At 38.0% G+C, this 27755-nt stretch overlaps 1 protein-coding gene across 3 annotated transcripts; it reads left to right on the top strand.

Annotated features, from left to right (window-relative positions):
• Nucleotides 1-768: 768 nt before the first annotated feature.
• Nucleotides 769-27755, top strand: ddr2a (discoidin domain receptor tyrosine kinase 2a). 3 transcript variants are annotated; one of them, XM_081718217.1, is made up of 17 exons: nt 769-1055; nt 10610-10717; nt 15282-15363; nt 15790-16021; nt 16235-16382; nt 17247-17349; nt 18222-18405; nt 19283-19523; nt 19774-19839; nt 19998-20134; nt 21015-21231; nt 21339-21559; nt 21845-21972; nt 23211-23408; nt 24330-24564; nt 24769-24918; nt 25347-27755. In XM_081718217.1, the coding sequence occupies exons 2-17, from the start codon at nt 10612-10614 to the stop codon at nt 25476-25478; spliced, it is 2580 nt and encodes an 859-aa protein (XP_081574343.1). In that variant the 5' UTR covers nt 769-1055; nt 10610-10611; the 3' UTR covers nt 25479-27755. The 3 variants fall into 3 exon arrangements, with proteins under 3 accessions (XP_081574343.1, XP_026854673.2, XP_026854672.2); XM_026998872.3 differs by having other exon boundaries at nt 15261-15363; nt 20022-20134; XM_026998871.3 differs by having other exon boundaries at nt 15261-15363.

Here is a 27755-nt window from a genome sequence, read left to right as displayed (position 1 = left end):
CTTCTGGAGTTTTTTCCATTTAATCCTTTAGTGGAAACATCTGATATACACCCTGAATGTGCAGTTCAAGTGGTGTGTGCTGAGCTTGTGACTTCTGGGTCACTGGCTAGTATTATCCATGGTCAGGAAAAAATGGTCAGGAAAGTGTTGTTTAATTCCTATTACTTTCATTATTTAATCAAGAATAATTTAAGGGTAATTTAAATTGTATACAATGGGAACTTAATTAAGGGTAATTATACTGAATAGAGAGGGATTTGAGATCTTTAGTGATAATAGTAAATAATAGCTGGTTTTGTTTTATTCAGCCTCGAAAGATGAACTTCCCTAAAGTAAGTGTTTTTGCTGTTTTTTTTTTGTTTTGTTTTGTTTTGTTTTTTGCCATGCTTGCTTGCAATGAATCTGTCTTTTGTTTCAATACTGCGGAACACAGGATAAAAGGGACTGTAGTGATCATACACAACTATAGTGTCCAAGAGCTGACACACACAGAATTGCACTAAAATTCTCAGCAGTCTCCATAAATAACTTTTGCTATGAATTATGCTTTTTTTTCAGTATTCCCTTAGGCTGTCAAAATATTTCAAGAAAAAACATCTTCGATTGGTCACTGGAGCCTGACTTAATTGAAACCTTCTGTATGGCATGAGGAATTCTGGGACTTTGGCATGTACCCAAGAATCCTCAGAATGTTAGTTCTCTCTCTCTCTCTCTCTCTCTCTCTCTCTCTCTCTCTCTCTCTCTCTCTCTCTCTTTCTTTCACTCTTGTCTTGCTCTTTCTTTCTCCTCTCTCCCTCTTTCTCTTTCTCTTGCTCTCATTCTCTCTTTTGCTCTCTCTCTCTCTCTCTCTCTCTCTCTCGCTCTCTCTCTCACTCTCTTCACTTGCCTTTTTCCCCCTCTTCTACAGTTGTCTTCCATCAACTCAGTGTGCGTGGATATGAGATCTGAGAGAGTATAGAGAGAAAGGTCCAGGTTGGATTTTACTTTTGTTCAGTTTTGCTGGTTGGAATTAAGACAGTACTGGATAAATGGTTTGAAAAAGCAAAATTCATTCAGTAAGTTTGATTTTCTTGAGAACAGTTGAATGCCTTATTATTATTGCTGAAGATTTGGCTATCACTTGCATGTAATGAATAGTGAATAGTGATGAATTATTTTTGTTTCTTTGTTTATTAGAATTTATATATTGCTTATACATTATTTTACATGTAGGCTAGATCTTTTCTTTGTGCTTAACAATTTCTCTGGAAGAGCTACTGTTTGCATGGCAGGCTAAAATAGTGGATAACAGAGCAAACGGATGCTTGACCCACACTACACTCAGAACCGGTGAAAACCCAGCTGTGCTGAATAGATTATAAAATTAGGAAGCCATTTGCAATTTCCTTACTAAAATTTATATAGCATAGTGGAGAGCATGTTTTTGATTATTGATTACAAAAATTTATTTTTTGCTTGGAACCAGTGTAACTGGTGTGAAGATGTATTGTACATACTCAGAACCAGTGCAAACCCAACTGTGTTGAGCAGAATATCAGTTTAGGAAGCCACTTCCCTATTAAACTTTATATAGTATAGTAGACTGCATGTTGTTGGTTATTGGTTATGAAGATGGATGGTTTCCTCTAGATAGTTATTTGTTTTTAGCAAATCACTGTCAAAACAAAGGAAATATGTCTCATATTTGCTTTTTTTGCACTCCTCTTGGACCGTTCTTCAGATTATTGTTAATTACAGTAATAATATTAAAGATTTGATAGATGTCTTAAGAAACCTAATGTTCATTGCAGGTTCACAGTAATAAATTGAGTAGAGAAATTGGATTTTGTATCATTGCCATTACACATTTCTGACAAGTTCACAAAGAAAGACATTAAGACCATTTGCAATCAAATTTGTTTTCTTTCAAAGTTATGTTAAACATCCTAACTTTTATTTTAAAAGCACATTTACTTAGTTATCATTATTAATGTATAACATTTTAAATTCCTTTTAATGAATACAGTAAATCTTCAATTAATATTCATATTAATATTAATCTAATGACCAGTTTCCCAAAGTCAGATTAGGCCTAAACCTAAAAATAATCCCATGGTGATTGACTATTGGCATTACAATTTAGTTCTTAGTCCATGACCCTAAAAGAATATGTAAAAATTTGAGATCTGAGAGTCAAAAACAATAGATGCAAACAAAGAGTTGTTCTAGCATCTTTGTGCTATGTGTAAAAGATCCACTATAGCAAAAAGTGAACACCGGGTAGAGGAGGGTGTGATGGCATACCACCATTCGGCTCACAAACGTACTGGTGGGAATAGCCAAGGGTGCTCTCTGTGAGACCTTTACATATTTTTCAGGTAATCACAGCTATGCACAATAAGTTTGTGAATTCCTTAAACTGATGCTAACTATACATTTTAAGATGCAGAATTTCACTTCTATTGTAGCCAAATTAATAAATTCTTACAATGTCTGGCACTCATTTGATTTGGGAAGATGGCCTTCCAACACTTGAAGTCAGTCTGGGAAGATCCTCAGCTATATCCCTCTGAAGGGTGGCAACAGATTTGCAAGATGTTATCATCTGGGATCATGGACATGTCTGCTGCAGCCCTCCTAGATGAGAGTTCAGTAAGGAGTGACTGGCAGGAAGTCAGACATAATGATATACTCCAGTTTGGTGTGTAATTTGGATTTGAGATTCAAAACAGCCAGGCACCCAGTTCTCTAGACTTACGTTGCTACTCACCATCTGATAAAATCATTTTGTTTTAATGCAGTTGAATGCAGTGCTGTATACCATGTCTTAACAACAAATTGTTTGGTATATATAAATAGCAACATGTTGAATACATCGCTGGAGAAAATATTACAATTTTTATCCCACAAACGCTCTATACACCCCTCCTGTTTTGGACAAGCTTATCTTCAGCACACCAGCAGCAGAGCGTTTTGCACATCCACACATATATTTGAACTGATCCTAGTCTAGTGCCTAGTTATCCTTGTCCGTGCTTTCATCTGAACTGCTGCATACTACATGCCTTCCTCGCACTATGTCTCTCCTGCAGAGTTCTTCAACAGAGCTTCATCTTCCACGCTTGTCTTTCTCTCTGACTAATGGCACTGTAGTATACTATGAAATTCACTGCATACATGACCTTCATGTTATCATGAAAATTAGATGACATTTCCTGAGATATTGCAGATACATATGTGCACCTATTTGTAATTCAAATACTTTAGTTTGTTAAATATATAATTAGCAACAGTGACTTTTGTAGGTTACAAAAGTACAGTAACTGATACTCCTTTAACCTCCATGAATGTTAACCATACAGTAACTGATACTCCTTTAACTTCTAGGTTTGAAGTAGTTTATTTAATGTACTGAAGACCTATATACTAGGTATAGCTTTATAAATAAATGTCATCTAGCCAACTGAAAGTTGCTGTTTAGGTTCTGAACTGTGCTCTTTAAGACTGTGTATTGAAGATGTAATTAGCAGGCATTGACAGCTTTCACCATGTCTCAGTCACACATCATTTAAGCAGCACTGTGTGAAGCCAGTATTGTTTTTATAAAAGGAAATGGGACAGAGTTTCTTGGCAAGGGCCAGTTTTTCCACAAGGCAATGTTGATGGGTTTAAAATCCTTCTGACAACTAAAAGGAGAATCGGTCTTGCAGTTAGGTCTGGTTTCTGCAGGTGCAAAGGCACAACCACTTGCATTTCCATAGGGAATTATTCCATTCAAGCCACAACTCACAGAGTCTGAAGTATTATTTTTACCAACCAGCTGGATTGTAATTAATCTCCTGTTTCAATTATAGCATATAATACAAATTTTTCATCAAATTATAATATGAAACTAGAAAGTAAAGTTTGTGAACCAACTTTAAGTTGGCTTGCCAAACCCTGTTGTAACATTGTTATGTTAACTGTAAATCAGTATAGTATCTATCTTTACACCTGAAGGAGTTACAAAATCAATGGTTTCCTATGGTAGGATGGAGGGATGAATGAAAGAATAGAAGAGGTTGACAGACAAGTGGCACTTTGGCGCTTGAGGTCAGCGGTTGAGTCCTTTCACCAAGTTTGATGGCTATAACTTGAAAATTAAGGAAGTTATAAAATCAGTTGATTCCTATGAAAAGATGAATGAAAGGAAGGATGAATGAAAGGATAGAAAGGGTGAATAGATGAGTGTCATCAGTATGAAGTGCCATATGGTGACTGGGCCTAGTAGTTCAATCAGTACAGTTAATTTAGTTGTTCTATCTTTACAGCTGAAGGAGTTACAAAATCAGTGGATTCCTACAGGAAGATGGGGTGAGGAGGGATGAAAAAGGCTAAAAATTCAGGTATAAGACTGAGGTTTCTCTAAAGTTTTATGGTTCTATTTAAAAAGCTGTCAAAAAATTGGTTCAAAATTTAGGGTGGAAGAATAATAATAAGAAGAAATAAGAAAACAGTAAGTTAGCTTTTTCAAGCCAACTTAATTCACAGCTTTGAAGTTTGCCTGTGGCTGTTGATATAAAAATTGAGTTGTACCTGACACATTGCTTATCTCATCAGATAATCTAGTGGCTGGCTATGAAATATAACCAGGAGACAAGGAACAATTTCCTACCAAACAATTCCACACATATTTCTAAAAAGTAATCTATAACCCTAGTATGACTGCTATAAATTTTCAGATTTCTCCGACTGCTTACATTAGTCATGTTATTTCATGGGTATTTGGTTTTTCTTGCCATCACCTGGATCCACTTTAGCAGAACTGCCAACTGATTTGGATCTCATGCAATCTCATAAAAATAAAATATCCACAATGCAATGTCCATTACTTTAGTGGGGAGAAGAAAAGGGTTTCAAATGAAAAGCACATGCTCTTTTCATGCTTAAATCTTTGGGTGTTTGAATATTATCTCAAGTATGAGGCATTCACTCCAGTGCTACGTAGATGGCCCTATAAAGCACATTGCTCAGGGCTGTTCTAACTCAAGTACTACCTAATAAATAAGCTATTATAGCAGTGCACTCAGAACTGGCACTGTATATACTCTGCTTTCAACAGAACCAGGTCCTTTCATGTGTTTTAATCATTGTAATGACCACAGTCCCCAGCCAGTTTCACAAAGTCTAAAAGCAGGTTGACTTGTACAAGCAATAGTGTTTAGCGCCATTCCTCCCCATCATGTAATGCCTGTGCGCTTGTCTGAAACTACCAGTTTCACCAACAGTATTGATAAAGCCAGTACTGATTTTACGGCTATAATGAAACCTCTTACAGTTTATTTCTTTTGTACCAAGAAATTATTCATTTGTCATCTAGAATGAGTTCAAATGAGCTGTGAAAATCTCCAGAGCAAAACAAAAATGCCTAAAGAGGTGCTGTTTGAGAAGCCCTTCACTGTCATTTTCACGTCACTTATTCCAATTACAGTGCTACGAGAGCCCTCATTCTCCAGATCTCCTAGCCAAGGCCACTAATTGCAAACAGATCTTTGACACTGAACCATGTTGTGAGTTAATTGTAGGCTTTAGATAAAGTATTTTTTTCACTTACAAAATATTATGTATTGTATACACATTTATATTGTCAATAATGTAATGTTTTCACCCAGCCCCCTTTTATTAAAAGGTTTCTTATAAAATAAATGACAAATCACCTAAAACTGGAAAGCCACCTATAATTTTAGAGTCAGAAGGTAACTCCAGTCTAAACCTTCTACCCAGCTGGTCATGCAGTTCCCTATTATTACTAGGTAACCATGACCAAGCCATTAATGAGATAAACCTGAACAGCTAAATCCTGACTTCCCCACCTCAACTGTGGGTTTTGACTGTTTAAGATACTGTTGAGCATTTTCCCTGATCACTCATAATTAATACTCTGTGCACTTGAGTCTCTCAGCAGTGCAAACAAGGTGAACCCAAAGACTAACAACAAGAGGAGTTTGCAAATAGCTAGGAAACTGACAAGCTTTCCTAGAAAATAAAACTGCCTTGCTCAATCTACATAATAAAAAAGTTAAAATAGATGTTAATCAGTAAACTACAAAAACAAAGAATGCCAATAAAATTGCATGTGTTTCAGACTGTTACATTGCTTTGTCAGTACAAATGATCAAAGCAAGTCTTAGTTGTACAATGGCACTCTTCAGACCACTCAGCTCATGGGCAAGATTTACAAATCAAACTGACTCCCTTTACCTTGCTGGTGAGATGAGCATATGAGAATCCAGACGAAACTGTGGAACTCAGGCAACAAATCTGTCCAGTACGGGAGATCATCACTTCTCTAAACTTTGTCCTACTTGCACATGCATGTCTTTCCACTTTTTAGCACTCTGTTCTGCTGTTCATGCTTACAATTCTCATAGGAGATTGCTTTGAGTCAGTAAAACGTTAATTAAGAATTAATTTTAGAAGAGCAGATTTTAATATATTTTAATAGAACAAACATTGTTATCCCCAAGCTTTCAGCAGGCACCCTAATTGGATGCAAAAATGTGCTTTCATTCACAGTCATGAGTTTCTTAGGGATTGTGTTGGATTAGTGATGTGGGTTTATATATTTGCACATACAGGCAGAAGTAAATAACGGGAGGACATTATTCTGCTAAATTGCCCCGATAAAATGCGCAGTGCAAAAACACGTCACTTAAACAATGGCTATGTATGCTAATACAGGGGAAAGCAAAATACTATGTCATATTATCAGACTATTTTATCTGATCTACACTTGCTGTACCAGTCATAGCTTTAATGGTTGTTTCAGAGCTGTGTTGACGATAGCACCCACACAAAAGGACTGAAGCTTGTTCTCCTCCTCTTGTGGCTCTTTGGAGCCAGTATTATGTTTTGGGATCAGGTAAATCCCAGTTTATTTATGTTACCGAGTTTGTAAGAAGGGAAATTACTTGTAGTATACCAGAGGTCCTATGCTTGCAGAGGTGTTTTGTTAAAGAGGCAATTCTTTGAAATTGTTTCCACCCAGCATGTTTCCTGTTTGCATCTCAGCAATGATATTTTCAGTAACAATATTCTAGGCCTTATAACAGAAAATGCCTGTTTGTGTCAGAGACACGGATACTTTGGAGAAAGCTAAGATGAGAAGGCTAAGCCCTGCAATGAAGGCAATTTAATGCCTGTACATAAAAGGTGTTGAATCTATACAGGTCATTTTTATAATGTTACAGGAAAAGTAAGTTGTGAAAGCAGTGTTGCATTATTGTTTGATATGCTTTGAAGTAGCATCAAAAGGCAGGCATTAAAATGTTGGAGTTCCAATTTTGAGGAGAAATATTTTAGCAAGCATAGAAATCTTTCTCAAACAATTCAGTTTGTAAGTCTAGGTATATGTTTAAAGTGTCATAAGGTCTAGAGTTGTCTAAAAGCTGACTAGTTTTTCACCTTGAACTAACTGGGCTCATGACAACTTAATTCAGCACTAACCACAGACACTTTTGCCTACTGGTTTGGAGGCAGTGTCTCTTATTACAGCTCCTGATGTGCCCAGTTTGCTGTGTTCTTTAATCAGTCCCATCTGCCATTTTGTAAAATCACTCCATGAAACATTACTTGTCAGACTAGTACAATTTATATATATATATATATATATATATATATATATATATATATATATAGAGAGAGAGAGAGAGAGAGAGAGAGAGAGAGAGAGAGAGAGAGAGAGAGAGAGAGAGAGAGAGAACATTGTAGTGAAGTACTCAGGACAGAGGTCCTTTGAAAAATATATATCCACAGAGGCATAAGCATGTTTATGACATTTCTGAAACACATTGAAAAAGTTGGAAAAGAGGGATTCCGTCCCCCTGGGCAATCATGTAATGTCAAATTATGAATAGGCCCAACATCTTCACTGGGACATTCTTTCTGATAGTCACAACCACTGAGAATAAAAAATATTGCACTTAACTTAAAACACCTGTAAGAGTCAACATCAATTGCGTCATTTCTGTTGTATGTATACACACATGTGTAGGAACATAATTTGGTAACACAAAGCAAACTTATATTTACAAAATGAACCAACCAAATACTTTTTTTTTTCTTGAATACTGTTGGTTACATCTGTAAGAATGTCAAGTAACTGGTAACTGTAAACTGTCTGTTGAGGTTTTTTTTATGTTAGTCCTTTGCCTTTGTTACTATGGAAACAGGTATAGCAAAGACAGATGGCTATTTGGCTTTACTGTAACAGAGGTGAATGTGAATTCCAGTCACAGTGCAGTAGATTTCGGGCACTATTTTTTATATTACTGTAAATGAATATTCTGATAAATGTATACTGCTTTAATATTGCACCAAAACATTTAATTCACTACATTTAATTCATTAAGACAGGCCTGAACATTTGTTTATTTTTTTAATTTGTTAATTTTCTTGCTATACAAAAAGTGTAATAATTATCAAATATCCATCTTTTGGTTTATATTTGAATTTTATATAGAGAAGTGTATGTAGTATTTAATTACCTCAAGCATGTCTATGAAAAGATTGAAGCTGCTTTAAAATTTGGATATTTTTGATGGTGAATGTAGTGATTATGTTAATAAATCATGTCTTCCTGTGGTTCTGGGAAGTGCTATTAGAATAGCAGACTGAAGAATGCTCTCCCCACTGTGTTGTAACCCCAGTATGCGCTGTGCTATAATTGAGGGACCCTCATAACCCAGGTCATGGCTGCCACTCTCACCATGTGGTGTGGCCTCTAGTGGGGAGTTCATGCGGTGGTTTTAGACTCACACAAGGCAACTCTGCGCTAAGGGTGTCCTTGGAAGTACAATGCACCTTTATTATAAGATTAGTCTAAAGTGACATATATGGAGCTGTGAGATGGAGTTTGGAGTTTATGGAGGGTAACTTTATAGTTTGAGCCTTGACCTCCCAACCAAGCATGACTACAAGTCCACGGCTCTGGACAAGCTAGCGTTTCCTCTCTTTAAATACTCATGGATAAAGTGACGTGATACACTTCTCTTTCTCTATAACCAAATCATTACACAAAGATTTGTAGCTGCTTTTAACCATTTTCTTTGTGAAAGGAAAAAAGCAAAAAAGATTTGTTAGAAAGAAATGGTCAAAATATAACCTGTTTAAAAGATAAAGGGCTTTTCTGTAAGAAAAAGAGTCTTGACTAGATAGAAAGAAAAAAAAAGAGTCTTAACTAGATAGAAAGGGCAGAAAACAGTCTGGTCTTAACATGTTCCTTTATGGGCCACACTCCCACGCAGTGCTGTGAGGAAAGTAGCGCTTGGCTGATGATGAAGACTTTTCATGGAAAAACCTCTCTTGAGTTATCCAACAGAGATCCACATTTGTGTTGTCCCTCAGCCATTCTGTTTTTACACAACAATTAAATAAAATATCCATGAACATGCCACTGGGTTTTGTGCAAACATTCTTCAATAGATATCTATAATATATTAGGGCATTATGCCAGGCAGTCAATATGGATTATTTGTCACATAGAATTCATTTAAGGCCATTTACTATTTTTGTAAAATTCAAAAGGCTACAAATCACATTGAGTTTTGCATTATCTTTATTATTTTTTGTGAGACATTGTCTCTAGTTTTATTATGACACAGTAAGCTTTGCATAGTACTATATCTTTGGCATTTGTATGTTCCCTAATCATTTTCAGGCCATAAATAGATTAGGGACATATATATCTGTCTTTAAACCACCTGAATGGAGCATGAATCACTGTACATCATCAAATGAAGGCTTGTGATAAACAGAACAAATATATGAAAACTGGTTATTCACCGTGGCATGCATCTGTAGTTTGTTTAATGAGACAAGGTGTCATGTTGACGTGTTACCTGCTGATGAAATGGCTACTAGTCCTGTCCTAGCCTAGTGAGCAGTGGTCAGCTGAGAGTCACCATCAGGTGTCTCACTTCATCTCTCCTGCTTGGTTTGATTTTTTTTATTTTATCGTAAGAGCTCTCTTTGCTAATGCAGCTCTCTTTCTCACGCAGCATAAAAATTGAACAGCACTTTGCTAGTAGCATTTTCAGTGGTGCACAAAGTTAGCTGGAACTAAATTATGTATATTGCTGTTTAAAGCTACATCTTATCCCTACACCTAAGTACAAGTTTCCTCTCTTTTCTGTAACCATCATAATTCCATGACTCAGTTGATCAATTCAATAAATCTAGCCATCTTGAGGGTGGCTTTCACTAATATTATTTTTCAGGTCAGTTCAATGTGTCATTTGAAGCAAATGCCCACTCTTTGGTTTAGAGAAGCACAACTCACTCGGAGCGAACTTGTAGTAGCTTCTGCAAACAATCATAGTATCTTTATCAGCCCAAATAAAATGATGGTTTCAGTTAACAAGTGTTTGCTTTACTATTCAGCTTCTCATTGATGTTTAATATATAAACAAATCTTAATATTAAGATTTGTTTCAACTTGGTGGCTTTATGTCATTGTACTGAAAAAACCTTCAAATATATGGTGGAATAATAAAGTATGAGATAGAATTGCTCCTGATGTGCCAGTATACTTTTTCCTTCAATGTATGGTGTTACCTGAAAGCTCATTTGTTCTTAATGCTTCCTTCCAAAGGAATGAAGGCCTGGTCTCTGCTTGAGATGAACCACTTCTGGAAGATGCTTTTTCCACTGCCCCTTCTCCTCTACCTGTCAGGGACTGTGAAATCCCAAGTAAATCCAAGTAAGATAAGCTTTTTGCTCCTCGGATGTGTTCTTTTTGCCTGTTTATAATATACAGTGAAATGAAGCCAAGTGATTTACTGGAAAGCACTATGTAAACGTAAGGCTTGGATTAAACTCCAACTTTATTTGGGTTAATAACATCAAGATAATAAGTTAGCATGTTTTTCAAGTTAACTGTGTTGGTTTACCGTTTAATTAATATTTTATTGATCATTTAATCGATCATATAAATCCAGCAACTATGCAAGATACTTGCTACTTAACATATGGTGTACTATAGCCTGTATCTTTGAACTTCAGATCCCTGTGTAGTAGGATATTCCATTTGGCCTATTTTAGCCTATTTGGGTTTTTGAAGCAACTGAACTTCTTTTCTGGATTATATGTGAAACTTTTTGTGCAGCTTTGATCTGTACCTTTCTGATGCAGCGATTTCTCACCAGCTTGGGTGGTTTGCAGGGAGGAAAGTGTGATGTCACTGTAAGGTTCAATTATATTTTACAAGGAAACCAGAATCAAGCACATGTTAAGCAGTAATACAGTTGGGACACAGGATAAAGACAAAAGGAAGTCTCTCTGTTTAATGTTTTCTGAATAATGAAATTCACACTGTGCTGTTACAATATATGAAGAAAAGTTAGTTCATAGAGTAGATGAGGTCGTTACTGCACATATGAGTAGTTTTAGAGAAAAACGAAGGTTGGAGTTTAATATGGAATTTTTAGTATGCTTTAGTGGTTTCTTTTATAGCTGAGTGGCATACTCCTTTATCATATTTAAAACAGGCTTGTTTGATTGTTATCACTAGATCCCAGAATTATCCCAGGGATAAAAACAAAACAGACAAAAAAATAAATATCTCACCACTCTCTGTGGTTTTATGACACTGTGTCATAAAGTCATAAAGTCTATACCTTTCCAACTGTGTTCTCTAATTGTATTACAAAACCATGCCCTGGCTCCCATTGCACTCCTTTCCTGCTGGGGGCCATTGCAGCTGCTGCCAGAGCTATCAGCACCTGACCTGCCAGACATAGCCATTTTACTCAGCCCTGCTCTGCACATGGATGCAGGCTTTAGGCTGCAACTTTCACCAGGGCTTTCATTAGATAAAAATTTGTATATTGATGTTAATGTTATTTTCTTTCTTATTTGGTTATACCATATAGATTTTATTCTTTGTTTTATCCTATTTATTTATAGCCCAGAATCCTGTAGTCAGAGCCCAGAATCATTCAAACTTGACTGAATACAATAAGTTGTTTGGCTGTGATGTTTAAAAGGTTACAGTCAAGCAAGAATGGAGACAGTGCTCATGTTGGTGTTTATAAGGACATAGTAGCCCAGAGGTGGGAGCGTTCAGGTTTCATCAGTGAACATGTCAAATACATTGCTGGCTTTCCCTATTTTTCCCGGGGTCTATAAGAGGCTGTAACCTTGTTTTGAGTGTATTATTGAATGTAGCTAGAGGTCAAGCATGACTGTTTGCAGAGAATTTAGCCATCAAGCTGGAGTCTGTGGCTAGTGCATACCAGACATTTTGACAACAGGAAAGCATATTGAATTGGGTTCTCTTTCTCTCATTTCTCCAGAGGTTCTGTGCGTTTTCCAGATTCTTGTTGCCAAACTTGTAAACCACGTACACTGGGTGTTTCTCACACTTAGAGCTGCAACTACAGAGGGTAAAAGAGGAATAGCCAGACGCCCACATGTTCTCTGACAGAGGAGCAATAACTGTCTATTTGTAAAAGAGTAGATATTCTTCATCTGCTGCTCTCCACTATGATGGTAAATTGTCATCATTTTTACACTTTTTAAACATACTTCTGATATGAGGCAGATTTCAACATGCCGTAATCTCTAGTTGCTCCACCATATTTCTGCTGAAATTAAACTGAAAGGTTTTTCCAGCAGCAGGAAAAGTGCACTGCAGAATTTAGTAGCTATGAGATGAACTCTGGTGCCAACTTTCCCCTGTTTAAAATTCCCAAGCACTGTAGTTATACCATACTACTCTTTTCCAACTTTGTATTTTTATACTTCTTGTATACTGTAAAGAGAAATGATATAATCACTATATAATCACTTACATAATCATCCAACTTCTCATTTTTTATTGTTATTGTCTATTTTGTGTACTGGTTATGGGTGACAGGGACAAGCACAATGTATGCATGTATGTCTGTGTGTGAGTGCATGTGTATTTGTGTTAATGTGTGTGCAATGTATTGGAGCCAGTAGTTAGCAAGCATAGTAGAACAAATGAGCCTTTCACAGGCCAGGGCATGGAAAAAGCTGGCTTAGTGATGGGGGTTGGGGACACTTGGAACTATGAGCTGCTACACAAGTCCTCCATAGCTACACATACACAGAGAGAGAAGAGAGAGAGAGAGAGAGAGAGAGAGAGAGAGAGAGAGAGAGAGAGAGAGAGAGAGAGAGAGAGAGAGAGAACAGACGGGCTAAGCCCTCCTTCTCTCCAGATAATATTTGTATTTTTCCACCTTTCTCGAGTGTGGGATATTTTTAGCTTTGGTAGCTAAATGCTACCACTGCCCTTCCCTATTCCCTTGCATCAAAGAGAGAGGGCAAGAAAACACAAACTGTGTAAACACGGATCCAAGCATGTGTGCTACAGCACAGAGCCCAGGAAATGCCTTTTAGACACCTCTTATCAGGCTTAGCATAGACGTTCTTCCTTTCATAACTTCCTCGCATTTTTAAAGCACAATTCTTATGGTAACGATTGGTTATTCCTTGTAAGAAAATCTACAGCTTTGACAATAGTGAACACATGCATCAGTGAGGGTACTTAAACTCTCTGGTGAGCCTGATTACTTTAAGTGTGCTGGGAAAATGTCACTGTAAGGACATATTGTGGCACTGGCTTCAGAGTCCTGCCATCCATGTCTCTGTTTCTGTGCCTTAATAAGTGCTGGATGCTTGTGATTTCTTCTCTCTTTTTCTCTGTGTTTGTTGCTCATATGAAAACAAACAACAGACTGACACCCATCTGTTTCAATCCATGGAGCAAGGACAGTCAGGCAGGGCCATGCAGAACCAGTGCACATTGCTGGTTGTGCGCACGGCCATTGAGTTCGTCAGAGAGGAGGGGGTGTGGTGGAGTCGGGCGGAGAGCAGGAGGCGGCTCTGTCACATCTGGAAGAAGTTTTTGTTGGGGGATTCGGCCCATTTTGGACCATATCAGCCTGTCGCTGCCAAGACCAAGCCTCTGAGGTTTCCCCCATCTTGACTTTTCAGCAAACATTTGGAGGAGAGCCGGAAAAAAAAGAGAAAAGGAAGACAAAAAGGTCCTTCTGCACTCTCTCTGCTGTTGCTGGCAGGAGCACAGAGGCTCGCTGTTGAGTTGGAGGGGCCATTCGGAGCAGTAGAGGCCATGCACACTTCCGACTACACTTTTAATATCAAGTCCATAACACACAAATACACACCCACAGAGACACAGACACACACACACACTTAACATCAAAGCTATTCTATCCAGCAGTGCATTGTGTAATATGATCTCATGATTGCAGTCTGGTGCTGTTTGATTACACATGGATGCAAAATAATATTTAACAGCATACTTCACTAGCTCCCAGGGTATCAAAGAGGTCACAAATATGTAATAGATTTGAATTTTCAGCTCCAAATAGCATTCACAACAATTACATTTAATTCAGTTATTTAATCATTTACTTCATTGGTACTCCAAACATTCTTAATGCTGTCCTATGTTGTCAAAGCATAAGAGAATAGGATAGAGCATGAGAGAGCAGTGTAGGGTTTTGTCTACCCTAGCACATCGTGCTGGAGCTGTATTTGAATGGGTCATCCGGCAGTGCTGCCACACACAGTCATGGCCAGACAAACGGAAACTAACCATAAAGCTGTAGAAACCCTCCTCCTCTTTCTGTGCAGCGTACTGTGATAGTGTTGATCAAAGAATTGCCATCATTTGTTTTTACAGCAAGTAGCATCCACGTGTAATGAAACATTATTTCCAGCTCATAAAAGTTAACCGTTAGCACACCCTGGAATCTCTTTGCTAGCACAGTTACATTATAGAATAGCCCTACAAATGGTGGAAGAAAAGGCAGGAGGACCATTTTCGACATTTCCTTGTAAGGAAAATAAAAATTCAGAGACCACACAGGAGCTGACTGAAGCTCTGGCCAGGACTTCTCTCCAAATGAGGTTATACGGTGATTGGGCTAATTGTCTGCGCCAAAGAGTATGAAATAGTTCCCAACTAAATTTATGCGGGGTAACCACATAGATGGAGATGGGAGAAAAGGGTTTTGTTCAGTTTCACCTCAAACTACGCCTACGGCTTTCCACCAGTGCTATGTCCTGCCTTATATGTTTGTTGTTACTGCATCAGCTGGTTAGAAATATTTATATGAAGATTTTTTTCTAGGTTATAGGAAATTATGAGTGCCAGTGATGCTTTTCAGTTTAACGGAGTGCTTTGGAGACTTGACAGATATAATGGGGTGTGATTTACAGAGTATATTAATAGGCTCATGGGTTTCCTACAGGCGTGTGTCGATCCCCTCTAGGGATGTCTGGAGGACAGATTTTGGATGAAGACATTTCCGCTTCAAGTCAGTGGTCTGATTCAACAGCAGCAAAATATGGCAGGTAAAATATATATGGGAAATATATATATATATATATATATATATATATAGTGTGTGTGTGTGTGTGTGTGTGTGTGTGTGTGTGTGTGTCTGCTCATACATGTGTGCTTGCACGTACGTATACATGTATACATACGTGTGTGTGTGTGTCCATGTGTATACGGTACAGATTTTCTCAACATGAGGAAGACCACATCAAGCTCAATGTGGGTAACCTCAGCAGAATGATATAATTATGACTGCACCCCCTTCCCTCCACCCAAGCCTCAGATAATACTGGTATCATTTAGGCTAAGCTGTCCCATTAATATTCTCCACATCCCAAAATTAAAAGGTTTGTGTACATTTATGGTACTGGTAATGGCAAGGGATGCAGATCCCAGTATGAGAAAGTAGCTTTCTGTGTTGTGGGGTGGTGCGGCTGCAGGCTGGACTGCGAGGAGGGGGACGGAGCTTGGTGCCCCGAGATCACTGGCGAGCCGGAGAACATGAAGGAGTTCCTGCAGATAGACCTGCGCTCTCTGCACTTCATCACACTGGTGGGCACGCAGGGGCGCCACGCAGGCGGCATGGGCAACGAGTTTGCCCAGACCTACAAGATCAAGTACAGCCGCGACGGCAGTCGCTGGATCTCTTGGCGCAGCCGGCAGAGAAAGCAGGCACGTGCCAAAGACAGCTCCCCCTACTGTACACCCAGAGCAAGTGCACATTCTAGATCCGTCTCGTTCTCTAAGCTACATCTCTTTTACTTACACACTGTAAAATTGTTTCTGTAGTGATTTATGGGTTATTGTAGTAGATCAATGTTGAGCATACACTGTGCAGCATGTTCAGTGGAACCACTGTGACTGTGATGGTTGCTTGTTTTGAAGGTGATTGAGGGGAACAGGAATGCCTATGACATCGAGCTGAAGGACCTTGAGCCGCCCATCGTTGCCCGCTTTGTGCGCTTCATGCCCGTCATGGACCATTCAATGAACGTGTGCATGCGTGTGGAGCTGTACGGCTGCGAGTGGCTCGGTACGCACGCCTGTGGCCCTCCATCCAAGCCATAGTGCACTCTTCCTTTACATTTTCTTCATTTGCTTTATCAGACTGAGAAGGACTTGATCATTACTGTATCAGTCATGCAGATGCACTTTTACTCTTTGGTCAGTTGTGATGCAATTAGAAAGATGCCCCAACTGCCCTTTAACAATAAAAGAGATGATCCAATGGCCTTTATGCTATAAGAAAGCTGTATCATCTGCCTTTTTTGTATGCTGACCACCAGCTGTGATTTCATTGGTCCTCCTGGAAGGTAGTGGACACATGACTCACACAGCTTAATCATTAAGAACGTAAAGGCAGGGTTGTTTGTTTGGCTTGAGAACCATGTCTTAGTCACACCCATGACCCTGCACATGCAGGGCTCTTTAAGGCCCCTGCTGGGTTTACACAGCTCATGAAGACTCACACCTGTTAAAGACCTCAGACAGCTAGAGATGGGTTGAAACAGTGGCATTGCCACTAGTAGTGTGTCCTTTCAACTGTTTGCTGTAGCTGAAGGCTCTGTAGTGACAGTGATAGAGTTTAAATTTTTCCCCGAAACTTTGATCTTACTGTCTGCTATAAATTAAGTTGACCTTCATACCAAGCAATAATTGTTCAGGTTCTTTCAATGAAGTCTCTTATCAAGACAGATGTGGCTTTCTTTTTCCCCTTCTGATAATTTGATATATAACTCCCAAAGCTAACAGCCAAGGAGGTATTCCCCCCCCCCCCCCCCTTTAACCCCTTTCCTATGATAGCAGCTTGTTGGACAGAAGTATTAGAGCGACTCTCCTATGCAGTTCACCTATTCAAATCATTATTAATAGGTTTACAGTATTGTTCTGTTTCCAGATGGGCTGGTATCATACAACGTCCCACTAGGCCAACAGATGATCCTCTACGGTCAGAACATTTACCTCAACGACTCTGTCTATGATGGTGCAATGAGTTACAGGTCAGTAGTCTCTGTATGTGCCTGAAAAGAAACTAAGGAGTCAGGGAGGAATAATCTAACTTGTCTTCCTTCTCAGTGCAGTTCAAACCAAATACCAGACTATTGTCTTGATCTTAGTGAATTAGTGATTACAGTAACAGAGGGAACTGCTTGCCTGTTTTAAGATCCTATATATGACACAGATTGTCAATGCCAAAAATAGATGTTAATATGCCTATATATATAAAGTTCTTAGGTCTTAGTTCGTAGTTCTCAGCTGATTCCATGGATTATTAGATCTGCATGGTTTACTAAAACCCTGGGACAAAGGAATCAGGTCCAAAATCAGTTAAGATGAAGATGGAGCAGAGTCACAATGTTATTGTACCCGGTTGTCATGACTCTTACAACATACAGAGATGAGAGGGTGGTTTCAATGTTCATGGAAGGATTTGACTCATGCCTTCCTGAACAATGCTTCCATGGCAGTGTGCGTGTGTGTGTGTGTGTGTGTGTGTGTGTGTGTGTGTGTGTGTGTGTGTGTGTGTGTGTGTGTGTGTGTGTGTGTGTGTGTTTGTGTAGAATATTACCATGAACAACCCACAATCTCACAGTCATTAAACTGCTAAACAAAACCCCAGTTTGAGTATTGGCAAAGGCCTTAGTGTAAAAAAACAAACAAAAAAAAAACATCGCTACCACCTAGTGGTGTAATGGTAGGATTTTTTTTTTGTGCTAAATTTAATAATATAGCTAGACCAATATTGTATGTAACTTCTGTGCTAAGACTGATTTGCAAAAGTTTCCAAATGTGTTACAAATTGTTGGTTAATATGACAATAGAATAATTGTATATCCTAATATAAGTTCTCACACCATCTCTCTCTCTTCAGTATGACAGAAGGGCTTGGACAGTTGACAGATGGTATGTGTGGTCTGGACGATTTCACCCTCAGCCATGTCTACAATGTGTGGCCTGGCTATGACTATGTTGGATGGACCAATGAGAGCTTCCCCAGTGGATACGTAGAAATCATGTTTGAGTTTGACCGCACCCGCAATTTCACCACCATGAAGGTAGTTTTTCACAGTGGGGCCCTGTCCCATCTTTCCATGTTTTAGTGTTGCTAACATGACAAGCTTTTGCTTTTTACTAGCTTCATGCTGAATGGCTCTCTTTCATATTACAGAAAATATTTGCTTGTATCATCTGTTTATGACTAGTTCTAACAAATGTTTTACTTTTTAATTTAAAAGAAAGTTTTGTTTTGAGCAAGCAAACCAGTCCTGTGCTGCTAGGTTTTATTTTCTCATTTATCACATTATTAAACTCATCAGCTCTCCCCTTTCCCATATGACTTCGCTGATTCCGTCATCATGACACTATTTATCCAGGCATTACTGTCACCAGGAAACTAAAGAATGTGAACTCCAATCCTGACCATTTAAAACCTATGGAATAAGGACTCTCTGCTCATACAAACTGTATCACACATGTCTTATAAATTACACATAAAAATGTGTAAACTCTCTATGTTTAAAATCAAATGCAAATGTGTCAAATGCAATGTTATAAATTTGTGAAAGAGAGCATATACTTTACTGCTTTTCTGCAAATGAAAGTGACCATAATAAGATAGTTGGCTAAAATAATCAGTTTTCTATTATTAGATAAAATAACAGATAATATATGTTTTAATATAACCAACATATGAACTCATGATCACACATGATCCTTTACATATGAATGCCTTACATTAAATCTAAATGAAACATCAGCTACATTTAGATCATTAGTATCATTTAATTTAACTAGGCAACGCTGTGGCCTTTCAGAATAGGAATTTGCCACTCTCTTAGCAAGATACATCTTGAAGAAGTTTTATTCTGAAGATGTCGCAAGCCCTTCCTGCATCTGTCTTTCTCTCCTTCTGCCATTACCTGCCTGTTTTAGGTTCACTGCAACAACATGTTCTCTCGGAGGGTGAAGGTCTTCCAGAAGGTTGTATGCTACTTCCGCTCAGAGTCCGACTGGGAGCCTACACCTGTGTCTTTCAGCCCTGTGATGGATGACGTAAACCCCAGCGCCCGCTTTGTTACAGTTGCCTTCCACAACCACATGGCCAGCGCCATCAAGTGCCAGTATCACTTTTCTGACATCTGGATGATGTTCAGTGAGATCACCTTCCAGTCAGGTGAGCTTGGTAATGATCATCACTACCAAACTGAAGTCCAGCTGTGGGCAGGTAACTGCAGAATTGATTACTTTGTCACTGTAATCACAGAAGTCAGCGCTAAAGGTAATCCTTTGATTTCTTCTGAAGCTTTTTCTTTGATTTCAGTGAAAATAAAGAAAGAGCTGGACATTGCTAGACATTTATTTGTTATTTTGACTTACAGAATTCCCAAATGTGTCAGTCTAATGTCCTCTACCTGCTGTTTTAGATACGGCAATGTACAACACAACTCTTTCTCCTCCAAAGACTGGACTGCCAACAAGCACTCAGCCAGGTCGGTACTCAAACCCATACTTTCTGCTCCACTGAGGTGTGAGTGGCTTTGTTCTAAGAGACTATATGACTTTTGACAGATTTGTGACTCACTAAATTTCTCCTAAACTTTGAGCCCACTCACTCAGAAGATTCTTTCCCTTTGTATCCCCTCTTTAGGGGATAACCCTATTCACAAAGTAGATGACAGCAACACCCGAATTCTGATTGGTTGTTTGGTAGCCATTATCTTCATCCTTGTTGCCATCATTGTCATCATACTCTGGAGACAAGTCTGGCAGAAGATGTTGGAAAAGGTCAGAGCTCTGCTGTGTAATTATTCATGTTTTACATGATGTAGTTCATCTGAATTGTGCAGTTCTTCAATACTGATAATATGTTACTTTATCACAAAAGTGTTTTTGTACATTCTTTAAATCTGGTTTTCACCAAATAAAGTCTCAGAATAGATCGTTCTGACCTAACATTTACATTTTCATTAACATTTTCAGTATTTAACAGATGCTCTTATCCAGAGTCGCTTACACTTATATTTATCAGTCTGACAGCATGTTAGCTCCCTGGGAATCAAAAAAATGTTTTATCTGTTGTGTATACTACCACTGAGTACACAGAGCAGATAAAAGTCAAAGCCCAGGACAACGTACCCCATTACGCTGAGTCAGACATTGTCAACTTGCAAGTCCTTGAAGGGCTTATTATTAGAAATGATTTAAATGATTTATTTTAAGAGCACTTTAGCTGGACTGTTTTTACATCCTGTGAGATATCACTAAAGTAGCAGCCTGGGTGACTGTCAAAACATTTCAACATGGTCTAGTTATATAGACCAACCTGGAAAACTCTATATATAGTTTTCAACATGCATATTTTTAGAGCGAGGGGCTTTGGAGAAATGTTTGAATGGTGAGTATGGGACTTAAGGGAGAAATTTCTTCTTAACTTGCTAAATCTGTCAGGAAAAAAATTGCTTACTGCAGCATTAATATATTATCATGCTGATGATGACAAAATACACTATGAAGGGTCTGAAAAAAACACTGCATAAATTCTTAGTGTATGTATCTCTAATTTACCTCTGTGTTGTCATGGCTGAATGTCATGGAATGAGTAGGCGTGCTCTTTCACACATTTTCTGTCCTGTGGGATTCCTTCACTGAGCCTCCTTTATTCCAGGTATCTCGACGGATGCTGGACGATGAACTTACTGCTAGTCTGTCAATACAGAGCGAGGCCTTCACTTATACCAACAACAACCACCCCTCCTCAGCACCCAGTGAGCAGGAGTCCAACTCCACCTACGAGCGCATATTTCCCCTGGGCCCAGACTACCAGGAACCATCCCGTCTAGTCCGCAAGCTGCCCGAGTTCTCCCAGCTGTCAGAGGACACTGGTGAGTCCTGCACTGGTAGTGTAAGAATTACATTTGAAGAATCTTGAGATTAAATTATGTTTTTTTATTAGTTGTCTTATAAAATAATGAAGTAATTCCTATTGCAGCATTGACAGCCGCCAAGTCCCCTCAAGCCAGTGCCCAGGAGGGCGTGCCACATTACGCTGAGGCTGACATCGTCAACTTGCAAGGAGTAACGGGAGGCAACACATACGCCGTACCAGCCCTCACCATGGACCTGTTGTCAGGCAAGGATGTTGCAGTAGAGGAGTTTCCACGGAAACTGCTGACCTTCAAAGAGAAGTTGGGTGAAGGGCAATTTGGAGAGGTCAGTTCTAGAAACTGAAATTTTTCAAGATATTTATGCTACCAATGTTCTGTCTATTATGGTTTTAAAACATATGTCACTAGCATCACCTTTAAAAACATTTTTCAAAATTTTTACATTTGTCAGTAAATACAAGCAAATTAGCTTATAAAAAATATAATAAAACATTATTGTGTTCAGTGTGTTTAGTGAAAAGCCATGTGGCTTTTGGTGATGCTATTATTAGATGAGGATGAAGAAAAATGCCTTCAAGATTAAAGACTGTCATTACTGGCTGTGCTACAGGTGCATCTTTGTGAGGCAGAAGACATGGAGGACTTCATGGATGAGGACTTCTCTTTTGACATCAGTGATAAACAAACAGTTCTTGTGGCTGTGAAAATGCTGCGAGCTGATGCTAATAAAAATGCCAGGTATGGAGGTTTACAACAATTTTACATTCTCAGTGTCAAGAGTTACCAATAACATTTAAAGAAACTTTTCTTTATCATTAATATTTCCAATTTATTATTATATTTACCATCTTGCATTTACTATACAAGACTTGAATTAGAATTTTTTGCTGTTAGTTTTTGTAAACAGGATAGCGGGGGGAGATCAAACAGAGGGTGATTCCCGAAGTAATTATACCAATGATGGAGATTTATTTTCCTCAAAAAGTCCAGTGACAGGGGCATGATGCCATAAGCAGAGAAAAATTCTAATTCCCCCCCAAAAAAAAACCCAAAGGAAAAAAATAAATCCAATCATCCACGCCAACAAAAATTAACCCAAAATAAGGCAACTTAACGTGCTCCCAATTATGGCATTCAATCAATGTGTCTGTCTCTTGCATTCCCACGCCACTCCTTATATTTAATCTTTGCCCCTTAGACCAAACCATTCTAGATACCTAATTTATTAAAATCATAATATCTCTCCACTATGGTTCAAAACAAAGTCTATCATTTAAAATATTTTCCCATTATCCAAAAATGATCTTATTAAAATATACCCATATCCAAACACAGAGCCGTTAATCACAATTTTATCCTCCCCCTTTCTATCTGGAAAATTACCTGCTCCACTGAACTAAAACTAACTAAAACTCCCCTTCAATTCTGGGCACGAATCTTGACTCATCCCCTTACAACCGCTGAACCCAAACTCCCGTTACCTTATTATAATAAATATATCTGTATCTACACACATACATTAACTCTAGTAGTTATCTACTTATATACATTAACTCTAGTAGTTATCTACACATATACATTAACTCTAGTAGTTATCTACACATATACATTAACTCTAGTAGTTATCTACACACATACATTAACTCTAGTAGTTATCTACACAGTCAGTTGGCCACCCTGAACAATGTAAGACAGTTACAATAACTTTACAGAACTCCAGCAAATGGCAGGTTTGTTCCCTATAATAGCAGTGTAATTAAAATAAAGGTCTTTCAGCCCCATGTATTGTTCACATTATCCCTCTAATGTTCGGCTCTGCTGTTTGTCCACATGGAATGGGCCGGAGTCCCGTTACAGTGCTGTTAGTTTTTCTATGTGAAAAATGCATTCTACAAACGATGTGGTTTTTTATGCAGAATTACTGTTCTTTTTATTAAAACAGTCTCTCACTGCTCCTCAATTCTTGCTTTTCCAAGGAATGACTTTTTGAAAGAGATAAAGATCATGTCACGGTTAAAAGATCCCAACATTATCCGACTACTGGGAGTGTGCATGAGCTCAGATCCCCTTTGTATGATCACCGAATACATGGAGAACGGCGACCTCAACCAGTTCCTGTCTCGCCATGAGCCGGAGGGCATGATCGCTCTGCTCAGCAATGCACCAACAGTCAGGTAGTCATCTGTATTGGGCCTCCTCCTATGAACAATACTGACAGTGGCCCATATTTATCAAACTTCTTTGAGTACAAATGCTGATATGAGATCAATGTATGCCTTTCAATTTTCATAATAATTAGGAGAAAAATAGAAATCAGTATTCCTACTCAAAGGTACTTTGTGAATTCAGGTGCTGATCTTAGATCTGTGCTCTTACAATTATTCACAGCATTCATAAGATACCTTAGACACTTAATTTCATGCATTATAGTCCTACACAGCGGTAATTTTGGAATGTTGTAGTCAGGCATATCTCAGTGGACTATAGCAGTCCACTGTCGACCTCTCTATGTTTAGTAGGAGATGTCTCTATAGTAGATCAAACACATTTAAAAGGTTAAAAAACACTCCAATATTAATAGCCTCCAATACAAAACTCTAGCATAGAAAACCTTCTTATAAATTGGAAAACAAAGCACAAACCACAAGGTTTTAGTGGCAGCATTTCCTAACAGAATATATCTCATTAGAAAAACCCACTAAATGCATTTCACATCTTAGCAAGACCTGGAATTTGACTTTGAAATATTGTGTGCTATCAGTGAACTAAGGCCACTTACCAAAACTCAGCTCTTAGATAGAATTTGAAAAATCACCACTTATAGACTAATTGTTAACTATTGTTTACCCCAACTGCACAACCCCCACCTGTTGTGCTTCCTATATGTTTATGTAAGAATATATGTGCAATATATAGACTTGTCTATGGCTTTGTCTGTTGAATATATCCTACCCAATAGTAATAACACAGTAGCAACTTTTACAGTAGAAACACAGAACGTCACTGTTATTTTCTACACTTAAACATGTATCGTCTCATAATGGGATGCTTCTTGATTTTCTTTTTGTGGGTGCTGGATACCTATCACTCTTTAGCTACAGTAACCTGCAGCACATGGCCACCCAGATTGCCTCAGGCATGAAGTACCTCTCCTCACTCAAATTTGTGCACCGAGACCTCGCCACCCGCAACTGCCTTGTTGGCAAGAACTACACCATTAAGATCGCTGACTTTGGCATGAGCAGGAACCTGTACAGCGGAGATTACTACCGCATCCAAGGCCGAGCTGTGCTGCCTATCCGCTGGATGTCTTGGGAGAGCATACTATTGGTGAAACACTAATATGCACTGACCAGTAATGGTTTCTCTCTAAGAAGCACACACATAGATACACAGATATAGTCACACGTCTTGTAGCATATTGTGAAAGGGTTAAACTATCTTCCTCAACTTTTGTGGGTAGGCCTAAATAGTCTGTAACTGCTGATAAAATGTGGTCAAATGGGACCCTACATATGTATATGTGATTGGCAGGGTAAATTCACCACAGCCAGTGATGTGTGGGCATTTGGTGTGACTCTCTGGGAGACATTGACTTTCTGCAAGGAACAGCCATACTCTCAGCTGTCAGATGAGCAGGTCATTGAAAACACAGGGGAATTCTTCCGAGACCAGAGGAGACAGGTAGACAAGCTGAACTTTACATAATCATTTATCTATTTATTATTGCACCATTTGCAACATTTATTAAACTTATCATTCATATTTTCTGTGGTTAGAACCAGTGCACTGTTATTTTACATTACTCAGGAGACTTGTGTATAAGTAAGCCATACTTATTCTATACTCTGTTAATATTACAGTTTGTCCTGAAATATGTTTATTTTTATTATTTCTTACTATTACTCTACATATGCTGCTGCTATAACAAAAGAATTTCCATCTAGTCCTATATATATTCATTCATACATCCATCCATACATTCATATATCTGATTTTGGGAGAAAAATTCACACATAAATATATACAGTCTGTCAACTGTTAATTATAAGGACTTAAACTTAAGGACTTAACATAATGTCTGGCACTTACGAGCAAACTCTCATCTCCAGATCTACTTGCCACAGCCGGCCTTGTGTCCTGACCCTATCTACAAGCTCATGTTGAGTTGCTGGCACAGGAATGCCAAAGAGAGACCATCTTTCCAGGAGATCCATCGAATACTACTGGAGAGCAGGCCTTAGTGCCTGATCCTGTGCCAACCCCAACACTGCCAGAGACGCATTAATGTGTGCACAGGACTCAAGGCAACTTACCACCACAGACCCAAACACCAAGCCCCACACCGTCCTGTTGAATGGGTACCCAGAATTGTTCTGTGTTCCCATTTTATACAAAATGGAATCTGGAAAAAGTAAAGCAAAGTGAAATATATGGTATACATGAACTGCGCTTATAATTTAGTGCCTTTGGCTGGCACAGGGTAGAGGTCTAGGATGCTAATGAAAAATGTAGGAGTGAGTTCAGGTACTTTTGGAAAAGAAACCCAATTTGTATTTTTATATCTTTTATGCTGATGACATTTGTTAACTCCAAGAGGAGGAGTTCCTAACAAAAAATAGGATAGGAAACTTAATGAATTTTGACACAATAAAAAATTATGTCTTTTCTGATACATTATTAGAGGACAGCTTGAATGTAAATATTAAAAAAATTCTTTTAGAAATAATCCAGATTTTCACATGTTAATAATTGTGCCTCTTATTTTTATGTTCATCTCAACCATCAAAAGACTACATTATAGTGATTTTACAGGAAATGCTTTAATTGTTTTTATAACCAAATAACCACTTTCAATGAAACACAAGCAGTGGGCCTAACGTCATCATTTCAAAAATAAACAATGTTATCACATTATCTTGACATTTACAAAGGTTTTATTGACTGTTAAATGTATTAAATGATTTATAGGAGTTTAATTATGCAAATGATTCTGTTAATACAATTAGTACAATATGGTTTTGGGTTTACTTTTTACTTTTCCTGCTGACGTCATCTTAATGATGACAATATTTAATGGTTTCACATTTGACATTCATGTTGTACCATTCACAATTGTTTCTCTTTCAAAACAACTTGGAGTCAACGCTTACCTTTAAAGCCTTTTAAATTTGCATTTACAGACATTTTTTAAATGAACAATGAATTATCTTTGTTGCTGCATTACAATCACTCAGCTTGTAGAAACAGTAAATGATTTTTACATTACAATGGGTGAACATTGGTGTAGTCAGTTCTAAGTAATTTTTCATCGAGCATTCACATTTGATCAGAGCAAAGTACATCCATTCTTCTTTCCTCTCTCTTCTATATGTGTTATTTTTATAATTCATGAACAAAGTGAAAACCATGCATAGCAAATAATACAAAACTAATGTTACACAAAAAGAAAAGAGTCAAGATAAGCTATGTCTGCTTTTATGCTAACTTTAAGCTAATTAGAAACAATAAATTGTTTTCAGTGAGAGCAAGCCTTGATGTTAGTTAATGGATTTGTAAGATTAAGATGATGACTCAGAGTAGGTTGTTAAATGGGATGCCAAAAGTGCTGCACATGTGAAATCCAGTTTGTTACTTGTATAGGCTTAGGTGTATTATTATTCATTAATATAAAGTCTAGTCTTTATACACCATGTCTATTAGTCTGGTCCTCATTGTAAGACATTGGTCTTGTTATAGGTTGAAATATTTTGATGGTCACTGGTTGGGTCCATGGGATGATATGACTATTGATGTTGCTCTAGAGATACATTGTGTGTTGTATTTTTAAAAACCTGAACAGTAACATAAACAAGCTCTCTTTTTAAACCCTAATACAGTGACCTTCCTTGTGACTATTTGTCATTTAACTTTGTCCCATATAGTGTAGCTGGTCCTTCTTGATGCTGAAAGTTTGTTTGCAAAGTAATAGTTATTTAACTGAATAAAGCATGTCATTGTATGTCTGCCTACATGTTAGGATTTTTCCTTAATTGTATAATTATATGAAATCCTGTTTTCCCCAGGTGATAAAAAAAAGATTACAAGATTACAATGTTGCCGAGATTGCAACATACCGCACCAAAGTGATCTTAAATAACCCTTTTGTAATTCCACAGTCAATGTATTGTTGGTATTTTAGATTCCTGCACTGTTTCGAAATATGCTCGAAATCCACTCATTTTCCTTCTGGAACTTAAATTGTTTACATAAGGAAAGTGTAGTAAACTGACAAACATTTTCCTGTTAGATTTTATTCTTAAAGCATGAATTTTACACCAACAAGACAACTCCTTCACAATTGTTCTACTATTATGTATGCAAAATGTGCACATATAGAGATTTGTATGTATGATAACTTTTTTGTAGTCTTTGTAATCGTTTTTTATGATTCCTTTACCTGATGCAAAATCAAATGCTTGGGGTATATTTGGTTTAAATAATTGTAAGTTCAAATAAAACTGAAATTAATTTTGGTTTTA

This window comes from Electrophorus electricus, chromosome 7 (assembly GCF_041902795.1).
Source record: "Electrophorus electricus isolate QZ-2024a chromosome 7, ASM4190279v1, whole genome shotgun sequence".
Classification (NCBI taxonomy): Eukaryota; Metazoa; Chordata; class Actinopteri; order Gymnotiformes; family Gymnotidae; genus Electrophorus; species Electrophorus electricus.
The sequence above is the reverse complement of the archived record's forward strand: the minus strand, read 5'-3'. Positions and strand labels throughout refer to the sequence as shown.